The sequence below is a fragment of the Telmatherina bonti genome (genome assembly GCF_933228915.1).
Source record: "Telmatherina bonti genome assembly, chromosome: 8".
Lineage (NCBI taxonomy): Eukaryota > Metazoa > Chordata > Actinopteri > Atheriniformes > Telmatherinidae > Telmatherina > Telmatherina bonti.
The window spans coordinates 14,246,730-14,257,648 of record NC_136626.1 but is presented as its reverse complement, the minus strand read 5'-3'; the positions used below and the strand labels follow the sequence as shown (position 1 = coordinate 14,257,648).

General features: G+C 37.0%; 2 protein-coding genes across 2 annotated transcripts in view; one reads left to right on the top strand and one right to left on the bottom strand.

Moving 5' to 3' along the window:
* Positions 1-202: 202 nt before the first annotated feature.
* On the top strand, positions 203-1,785 carry insl5a (insulin-like 5a; the record flags this gene model as incomplete). The annotated part of the gene is made up of 2 exons (XM_079245231.1): positions 203-374; positions 1,646-1,785. 2 exons carry the CDS (start codon positions 203-205, stop codon positions 1,783-1,785), a joined length of 312 nt encoding a protein of 103 aa, XP_079101357.1.
* A 4,351-nt stretch (positions 1,786-6,136) lies between these two features.
* sgip1a (SH3GL interacting endocytic adaptor 1a) overlaps positions 6,137-10,919 on the bottom strand; it is a 57,789-nt gene continuing 53,006 nt past the window's right edge. The window contains exons 19-23 of the mRNA XM_079244931.1: positions 9,859-9,994; positions 9,457-9,659; positions 9,167-9,231; positions 8,032-8,196; positions 6,137-7,329 (exon numbers count right to left, since the gene is read on the bottom strand). Coding sequence (XP_079101057.1) covers positions 7,307-7,329; positions 8,032-8,196; positions 9,167-9,231; positions 9,457-9,659; positions 9,859-9,994 — 592 coding nt within the window. The 3' untranslated portion in view covers positions 6,137-7,306. The remainder of the gene's footprint in view (positions 7,330-8,031; positions 8,197-9,166; positions 9,232-9,456; positions 9,660-9,858; positions 9,995-10,919) is intronic.

Below are 10,919 nucleotides of genomic sequence, written 5' to 3'. Positions count from 1 at the left end.
GGAGGTGGAGAGATCATCCGCGGTGATTAACTTTAAGGTGGATGCTATATAACACATGGACATGCAAACTGTGCACTAACTGTTGTGTTCCAGCCAGCAAACGACTGAGAGAGAATAATAGACAGAAAAACCGAAACAGAGCACCTGCAGTGGGTCTGAAGGAGCAACAAAACAACCCCAAAGAGACAGTGTGGTGTTCAGCATGCGTGCCCTGCTGGTTTTTCCTCTACTCCTGTGTGCAGTGATGTGTGTGGACCAGGCAGGAGCAGAGGTGAACCCAGTGAAGCTGTGTGGTCGGGAATTCCTGAGGGCCGTCGTCTACACCTGCGGAGGATCCCGTTGGAGGAGATTCTTCAGCGAGCCAGACGTGAATGGTGAGAAAACAGCTTTTTTTTTTTTGTTTGGTTGTTTTTAAAATTCTAGCATGAACTCCCACAACCCTTTTTTTTTCTCATTTCTACCATTTCTTTTTAAAATTATTATTTGTGCTGCATGAACATAAGTATTCAAATTCTTCTCTTAAGTATTTTCCAGCTTTGTTATTTTATGGCACACACATTTTATATTCTTTTCTGTTTCCTCAAAATTATCGACAATCTCACTAAAGGAAAGTTTTTTAAGGGCTTTAAAAATGTCCCTACAGTTGTTACTGAAACACTCCAAGAGTACTTCATCAGAGAAATATGTAAATTTAGCTCAGTTAGAGGAGGATTTTTTTTTATTTCCAGGAGTCTTATCAACGCTGGAGTTGTTGATGTTAAAGAAGTGGAAACAAAAGCAAAACTAAACAAGACAACAGCATTGTCTAGGATTTATTTTAAAAAAAAAAAAAAAAAAAAAAAAATGCTGATTTTCTATTTCAGCTGTATGATCTGTGCAGTTTTATGACAATATGGCATGAATAGTAAATTAACTTAAAATTTTTTAAAGATGCACAGATGTTATTTTTCTCTACAGTTTTCTTTACTATATTAGATTAAAAAAACAAAAAAAAAAACCCCCCAAAAAAAAACCAGCACAAACTGGTGACTTAGTTTTCCTTTGCAGCATCCTTTTCATCATCATGCTGTCTCTCTGTGCACTGTCTCCACACAGGGACTTGCTCAGTCTTATTATGTGGAGGAAAAAGGCCACATATCATATCATGGAATTGCTGGAGACAGCTGCTCCCTGATCACCTCTCTCTTATTGTATATTCATATGTCCTTATTAGAAAGAGGAAACTGATATTGTGAAAGACAAATATCACCTACTTAATAAGTACAGTGATTTAGTACACGTTTTTAACATATTACTTACTCGTTCAGTATTTTGTTGAAGCTGGTGTTGTGTTTAAAGGGCTTTATAAATAAAGTTGAGTTGAAAGTTTTCTTATTTTTTTATGGGAAAATAAACAAATTTCTCAGACTGAGATGAAAACAGTTAATTGTAACTCACAATCCTGTGAACAGATGTCAGAAAAAGAACCTCGTTGATGGTGAAGGTTTAAAAAAAAACACAAAAAAACAAAACAAAAACAAAGACAGTTCCTATTAATGGAACTGTACACTGGTTAAAAATATTTCTGATCCATGTTACTTGAGTCAAAGAGGTTAATTCACAGTATTTTCTCAACCATTGGGCTTTTTTTTTTTTCTTGCTTTAGGTTTGCCTGTAGGAGAACAGAGCCTGGAGAGCGTCAGCAGCCCAGGCTTCGAGTGGACCAAACGGGACATAAACAACATGGTGACCACCATGTGTTGTCAGGTTGGCTGCAGGAAGAGTGACCTCACCTATCTCTGCTGATGAAAAACCGTAGCTTCTTATTTTCATCCTCGAAATGACCAAAAAGGACTTTGTTCTCTTCCGTCTTGCCTTACTTCTGAAAGAAAATAAATCTAAGAAAACCAAAAATGAATGACATGCTGACTTGTAACAATATGCTCGCTGTGCAGTTTGTGAGGTTTATAGATGTGAATGTAGAGCCTATGTGACTGTTTATGTATGAGCCGCAGCTGGGAGGTGTGTATGACAATACAGACAGAATCACATTTTGAATAGAAGATACAAGAGCGTGCAGGACTGTGCCGCTTGCAGATCAGATTCTGCATAAAGACAAACCATTTCAACCCAGGCCGTGTCCTGAACGTGTGCAGAATAAATCCACAGCGTTAAAGATCTGTAAAAATTTCCGGCTCTGCTCTGACATCTCTATAAGAAACTTCAGCTGTGTCCTATTATTTCACTGTTGTCAAATAAATGTTCATGCATAGGGCTTTCTGTGTGATGATTTTAACATTACAGCTATTTCTGTGGAAGGAGATCTTTCTGTCATGTAAAAATAAATAAATGACTCTGATCCTGAATCATGTCATCTATTGCAGTCACCAGCATTTTGCTTATTAGACGTTGATGCATCGTTGCACCAGACTGGTTCAAAACAAAACTTAACTGATTGTTCTTCAAATAAGACTGAGTTAACGTCAGAGGGATCATAAAAGTGTTAAGGATTCATTCAGTGGAAACAGCTGCTTTAAAAATTGTTGGGCATTTTCATTATCCCCCCCTATATATGCCCACAAACTTTGCATACATGCACTCACCAAACCGCAGAGGTTTCCTTCTGCTCATATGTATTCATCCCCTTTCATTAAAGAAAAGGCTAAATTTACAACAGTCACTCAAATAACTGGAGACTTAAAAAAGGAATAACTAAAAATTTGCAAAAAATATAATTTAGTAATATAAGACACTGTTTTTCCATTTAATTAAGTTGAAAAAAGAAAAAAAAAGAAAAAAGAAAGGTCCTGGACAAATTAGAGCACTTTTCTGTTGAACAGTGGGACAAAATACCTGTCAACAGGTGCAGAAGTCTGACTGTAGCGGAAACATTAAAGGATTGTTCAACAAAATAGTAGTTTATGAGTGATGTAATATGTAATAAATGATCTTATTTGTTTGCTTTTTGAAAAAAAATATTTCTATTAAACCAGAATTAGAAAATAATGTCATGATTTTCATAAAGTTTTTATTTATTACTTTAGTCAATTTCAGCTTCTTTAATGAAAAGGTATGAATAAATATGAACACAATAGTATTATAGGTTTAAGCAGACCTTATGGTCAACTTGCAGATGCTATATGTCCAGTCAGATACAGAATTAAGAGTACTAACAGTCATGGCCACTTAATGAAAAACATGGAGAATGAATGAAATGCAAGAGTTCATGTGATTTCTTGCATTTTGTCACATCATGATTGATACAGACTAAAGATGCAGAATGTGAAGAAAGAAATCTGAAAAATAGCAAAAAAGAAGCATCCAGTCATAACTTTTATTGGTTTTGGAAAGAAGCAAACTAAGTTCCTCAGTTCATCTTAGCATTGTTATGTCCTGTACAAACAGCTTGCACGTGTGTTTGAGGTTAACGGTACAGACTGAAAAAGCATTCTGGCTTCTAGCACACACAAACACACTCCCTGCTCTCCTCAACGCTAATACATGGGAACTGACACTCAGTACAACGCGCCATTTCAGTACTATCTATCATCATAGATGCCCCACCCTTTTACTGCATGCTCTGCATGCAATACTGAACTACTGCAGGACAAATTCATCGCAGAGATGAAGAGCTGGAAAACACAAGTTCAGTCCCTTTTTTTTTTCCTATCACTAAACAATGCAAATAGTATTTTAGCAACCGAAGAAAAAGAGTTCTGCGTTACTTTTTAATAATTTAAAACAGATACATGATGGGTGGTATGTACGGCGGGGTTTTGGTAGATAATGCTGTACTGACTGTTGCACTGAAAGCCTGACAATTTAAACAGAGGGTAACAACATCCTTTCAGGTGTTTTAAAGCACCCTGTCAAGGTGGAAATAAATTTAACCGTATGAACGCGTAATCACAAACTAAATGGCACCAACCATCACTGCCTTACTTCAGCAGAATGCAACTTCGGTTTTCCCCTCAGGCTGGGTTCATACATGTAAAAGTAAATCTGGTTCAGAGCAAGAACTTGATTTTAACTGCACATCCCAGATGTGCCATAACTACATATATTGATAAACTATATCCAATCAAAAAACTAAACAATTGAATAGAAGTACTGGTGTGAGATTAACTGTCTTTCTTAATCTAAATTCAGCCACAGATGCTTATGCAACAGTTCCGATAGCTCTGTGATTGGTTACATTAAGCAGAATGCCGACAGAGAGTACAGTACAAAGATCTTCAGCTACACTTCACACACACGTTTTGTTCTTTGTGTTGAGTGTCAGAGCATTCAGGAAGAATAACATCATCAGCACAGTGTTTTTTTTTTCACATTAAACAATATAATATTTTTTCATTTTTTATGCATTTTAAAAATATTCAGCTTATTCTTCTTAATAGCAGACTGACTGGGGTACACACAGAAATACAAAAAAAAAAAAAAAACCAAACAAAAAAAAAAACAAAAACATTTTGGTCAGCTTACCTTCACACCCGTCATTCAAATCATGTCATCTCACAGAGACCATTACAATTATGAAAAATAAAGCCATGGATTCAAGCGATGGCTGGATGATTGGAGTGTAATCTTAGAGTTTAGGTACCAGGGAGGTGACAACCAGTATTAAACAGGTGACAAAGCTGAGGAGCAACCAAGAGTGTATGAAGGAACCGGGTATGGTGTATCAACACTCCCTTTCTGCTTTGATGTTTGAATCAAAGAAATGTTCCCAGTAAACAAATGCTGTTCCAGTAATGGTACCATGGTCACAACAATTCACCACTGCAACTGAGAAAGTTCATTTATTTATTTTTTCCACTGTCACATTAGAAAGGTTAGTTTGACATTTTGGGAAGTACTGCACACGTTTGCTTTCTTTTCAAGATTCAGTCAGTTAAACACAAAGAGGAGCATGCTAACCCATTAGCTTAGCTTAGCAAGAAGACTGTAATCAGAGGGAAAACGGCTAGCTTTGCTTTGTCTATAAGAAACCAGGCATAAGAGTCTCTTTGAGGCTGTACTTTGGCAAGGTGACACACTGAGCTAAAAGCTATGGATTCTGTGCTAATATCCATGCTAACATACAGATTATTAGCAGGAACGTTTACCACGTTACTCATCAGGCTTCAATGTGTCAGCAGACTAAATTTTATTTGATAAAGAGTATTTAAGACAAAGAAGATCTGATGTTAATGTTTAGAAGAACGTTGTCAGTTTTTCTAGGTATTTGGTACCACAAAGTGGAGGACAAATGATAGCTTCAACAACAACTGAAAAGAAAATAATTAGCCAATGTGGCAACAATCCATCCTGACTAGGACATGAACATCTTTAAAGTATTTCATGGCAATCCAAATATATAGATTTAACTGCATTAGCATCACAAAAGATCATGTTATAACATCATGGCTGCGATTCACACTCCCATAGGCACCTCTGAAGTTTTAAGATAGATGATAAATATGAAACAACTTGTTATACACACAGTTACAACAAGACATGTGTTAACTTGGGTTTTAGGTGCTTATATTTTGCGATCAAGAAGCAACTGTTTCTGCTAAGTGAGTAGTTTCTAGATAGGTAGAAAAGAAATATTGACAATTACATCAGGTGCATCTCCCAAAATGTCAAACTATTTCTTTCAAGGTGTAAATGTAAGCATTTCATTTCTGAAATTTCAATTGCCACTAACAAGCTAGTTCCAGTCCATCACGTCCTTTTTGGTCACCATGGTGACAATTCTTGATGTCTTTCTGCTGCTCTCCAGTAAGTCTCTCATCCCAGTGATGGACCCCAACTCCACCATCTTGGAAAGGAGCTGAAGTGATTCAGGTTCTTCTAAGTCAAACTCACAAACTACCATCGCCCACTATAAGACAGTGGATTTGGGGTCTTGGAATTGGGGATGAGATACTCTGGAGGGAAAAAAAAAACTGAAGGACGTGGAGTGCTGGATGAACAAGGGGCGAGCTGTTTACATTGAACTTCCAAAACAAAACACGTACACACAGCAAGTTAAAAGTGTGGACACTGCCCATGGTATAACTAAATCTATAATAACACTGCTTTCACAAAGCATAACACAGCATACAGGAAGATATTTATCTGTTTTCTTTAAATTACCCCCCCACCCAGCCCATATATAGCTCAAATCTTCTGTTGCACTTGAGTTAAAAAATTATATCTGAAATAAATTCAAAAATTATACCTTATACTGTACACAGGTTACCCAACTACACAGATAACAAAAATGAGAGAAAATTCAAATATTTATACCTTTAAGGGGTCTGAGTTGTGTGATACCATTCAAATTCTATTCATATACAGAATCACATTTTTATACAACAAATCAATAAATAAAAATAGAATGCTGTCATGTATTTTGGAGTCTAACACTGCTGCCCTGGAACAACAGAAAGGCTATTCAACAATACAAGGAAAACACCAAACGCCCTTTAAGATATATATCAGTGATTTAAAATGACACTTTATACACCTCTTTTGTTCTGACGAGAAAACATGTTTTTGTTGTTTTTTTTATTTTGCAACCAGTGAACTGACTCATCATTGCAGCTGCCTAACATGCTAAAAACCTCAGCGTGTGTGTGTGTGTGTCTATAGTACAGGGAAAAAAGTTTGCATTTATATCAAAAAGGATGATCCAACGTCATGTGACCCTGTTGTACCAGACGTAACTTGATTCTGTGTTTCATCTGACTACACAAAAGCGCCAAACCAGATCATTTGACAATAGTTAATGTCCTATAAAACACTGAGCACGGATGTCTCAGGTTTTAAATATGATGTTAGAATTTACTATGAATTGTTCTCGAGCCTACTTTAATTCTGTCTAGTCTAAGTCTGGATGTGTCAAAAGTTGAGATGTTTGTCTGAGATCATATTTTAGAATATTTGGAAGGACTAAGAACAATAACCACCATTTCATCCAGAGTTATATTCTCCTTCTCAGTGTTTTTAGTCAGGCAGCTGCAGTGAAACTTTTTTTTTTTAAACACCACCACACATTGACCAGAGGATGATGGAGAGAGAGGCACAGACTTAAGAGAAGGGGAAGAACCCAGATGTCTAACTGCAGCAACACGGATGTTGTGAGATGAATACAAATACAATAATTACATGACCTAAAACATTTCCACATTGCTATATGCAAGTCATACAATACTGCTGGGTAGGCTGCAGACCTGTTGTGTGGGTTCAGAAAAGGTTGGAGGAGTCTGGTGTCAAGTGGAAGGTCTTTCCTCTGGTCTTGGTGCTAGTCCCGGTCCACTGAAGTCATTTTGTTAAGCAGTGGTGCTTTCGATTGAATGGGTCAGTTGTCAGCCAGGTATTTTCCTACAATACAAAGCAAAGCATTTCATTTATTTAGTTCATTATAGATATATTGTAGATCTATTGCTGGAGTTAGATAGATTCAGTTTTCCTGAATGTTTTAAAGCATGTAAAAATATTCCTGTGGTAAATGTTTGTCAGACATGGTTTTCCCATTAAAACAAAAATGTTTGCTTGAACGTGTCAGCGTTTGACACCCATGACATGATTTTCTTTCAGAACATGATGCTGATGCAAATCACGAGTTAATGAACAAGTTTATCCCATGAGGGAGGAATTCAGGCTTGTTTAGTCTACATTTGTTAATGGGCAGCGTCTGCTTTTAAGTGCTTCAGATAAGAGCTGGTGTAATATTTGTTTTTATGGTTCTGTGGTTTAGGACAGAGCCTAAATGACCCTTCAGATTGTAGATGTATTACATGAGGCAGAAGGACTGGTGTTTTTAAAAACATAATTTTGAAGATTAAACAAAGATAAAGTATTCATCATTTAAGTGGAGTTAGTATATTGATGATGCTGAAATTTTATTCATTTGTAAAACCGTATAAACTCAAATCCTTCAGCCTAAAATGTACATTAATTATTTTAGGTATAAGATTAAAAAAAATTAAAATAAAAATAAATCCTCTACCTAAAGTCTAGTTTCTGCTTTAAACCTGTTGTATGTACCTGTTGTCAGAGACAATTTAGAGATTCTATACTGACCTGCAGCAAACCTCTTCTTAACGAGCGAGAAGCGGTACCCTGGTCCAGCCAGTTCAATGTCACATCCTGACAGGGTGCTGCCCTCACTGGTGAACTGCACTGCCAGTGGAGCAGGTTTGCTGGGACCCTCTGTTAGCTGGAAACGGGCTAGCAATGATCCAACACCTAGAAAAAGAAGGTGAGTACAAAAAAACATTTTAAAGGACATCCATGTATAAAGGAAACTGCTCAGGAACGCAGTTTAACTTGAAAATAATTCAGAATCTGGTTCAGTGTCCTGAAGTGGGGGAGGGGGATTGGAGTCTACTTAGATGTCATGTGTTTTATTTAACCAGGATCATCGGGATGCGATTTAAATATGTGCAAATATTTCACAGCAGAAGTTGTTGCAGACTAACCTAAGAGAATAATAGACGATATGAGAGGACACTACAGATAAACACAGTGCAGACAGATGCTACTGCCGTGAAGACAAGGTTTTTGGGACGTCAGTGCAGCCTGACTGTGAGACACAAGGGGGCGCTGTTAGCCTTAAACAGAGCTGCTCCAAAGGCCACCCGAACTTTTCCCTCCTTGGCCTGATTAGCTCAATATATGAACCGTGGTTATGAATCTAGTTCAGCCAGGTCAAAGAAAATCCCCATTTGTAGGTTCTGGCACAACGCTTCAGCCTTGCAGTTATTATGATCACAGCAACGATCATGGACATGAAACTTTAGCTGGATTTGTAGTAGTCAGTGCGACAACAGAAGCTTTTTTTTCTTTTTTTTTTCTTTAGCATCTTTTACATTTTGAAATTGTTTTAATTAAAATGTGATGTCTCTGTGTTAAACTCAGTTAGATTTCCTTCAAATACAATTCCAAACTTTGGAAACGTTTATGAAGATTTGCACAAATGCAGCTTCCTCTTCCTAATACCATATGTAATAACACGTTGAACTGTCCATCTTATTCTGCATGGCTTCAAGTTGTTTTCTTTGCAGTTGGTTTGCAGAGGTAACAGCAATGGCATGGACTTATCTTTAAGGTTGTTGCTGTCATTTGCATTTGGTTACAAACGTTCTGAATTGCTATTCTGTCCAGAACCGCTGGATTTGAACCGACGACAACAGATTTACAAACATTTCTCTCATACCTCCATTTTCAGATTTTTGGGAGATGTCAGGGATCTTCCACAGGATTCGTTGCTGCTCTGCATTCCTGTTAGGATTGAAAAGAAAACCAGTGAACCATGAGATGCCATATGATACAGCAGACTGTTACAATTTATTTAGTTCCACATTTAAAATAAAAGCAAATATAAATATTATTCCCTCATCTGGACAAACCACTCCTGCCCTTGTTTTATGGTTTGGCTAAGAGCCCTCTTCAGGCCATTAGCCATGCATCGGTTAATTACATGTCTGTAAACTCTGTACACCGTACCATGCTGCAGGAGGTAAGACAGCCTGTAGTTTGGAAACACCTCCATCGACAGGGACAAGGAACTGGACATTGTTGAGGGCCATCAGCGTTGACATGGCCTCCCCGTTGTATTTGTAGTCTATTCTCAGGTCAGTGCTGGTGGGCTCACATCTCCAGCTCACTGCCAAGTTCAGAGGACTCGACTGGAGGCCCTGCGTCGACACCTGGTAACAGACCAAGAGTCAAGGCAGGACATACTGCTATAACTGCTTTTTTTTTTTTTTTTTAAACTGTTATTTAAATCCAATTTATTGTCTTTGAAGCTTATTTGTATCCTCAGAAAGAAAATAAAACCATGTAGTGTGAAGTTTATGGAAATATTGGGGTGTTTCGGTTGTAAAGACTTCTCACAGCCAAGCTTACCTGATACTTGAGCATGTCCACGTTGTAGTATGTTGCCTGTGGCTTCTGCTCTGACACCTTCTTTAGATGAGATATCAGGTTTGGCATGTTCACCCAGAAGTCCTTGGCACTGGCCTTGGCTTGTGTGGTGGTGTCACTGGTGGGAAAGCATATAGAAAAGCAAATTTTTTTTTTTTTTTTAAAGTTTTTTTTAAAACACATTTTATTCAATATTTGAACTACTCAGAAGACCACTCTTATAATGGGTTACAATCATGAAATGTGACGTGTCAAAATTAAAACGTCTTAAAATTAAACTACTGTATGATCCAAGACCAACAATCCAACTTGGATTAAACTGGTTTTGTTAGAAACTAAAAGAAAACCAGTAAGCCTGAATGAAAGAGCTGGCAGAATAATCACAATATCCATAATAAAGGATGTTTATGATAGAAGTAAAGGTTAGAAGTCAGAGGTTTGGCATTTAAGAAACTTTCTGTGACAACAATGACGTGTAACTGTATAGTTTATTATTTTATATGTGCAGCATGACTCAAACAAAAAGAGTGGTTCTCCTGAAAAGCTGGCTGACCTAATGATGACTTAACCTTTAGTCTGTGTAATAGTCTGAAGTGATCTCACTATAGTTTGCTTCCTCAAGGGTTGGAAAACCACTGATTATGTCATTTAAAAAGTTTTACTATTATGTTTACATTCATATGACCACCACATCAATACAATTACCATCAACTGACTTGTCAGGTTATAAAACTTTAGCACTCTATGTTTATTTTAAAATTTTGTGATAAATGCCCCCTTATGTTCATGGAGACAGTCTTCTACTTTTATGCTCATTTTTACAAATTAATTAATTTACATTCTTTATCAACACTACATTTGATTCATGGGGTATGCAGGACTTGTTTCATAGAGGTGAGTTTGATCCTGATGAAATCTGATGTACAATAAAAATAAAATAAGAAAATAAGCATAAATCTTGCTGCAAAGTCATGTTGAATAAGCTTTTATGATTTATTACCGACATCATCTCACAAGCTTTGCAAGTGAAACTCATGCCATTA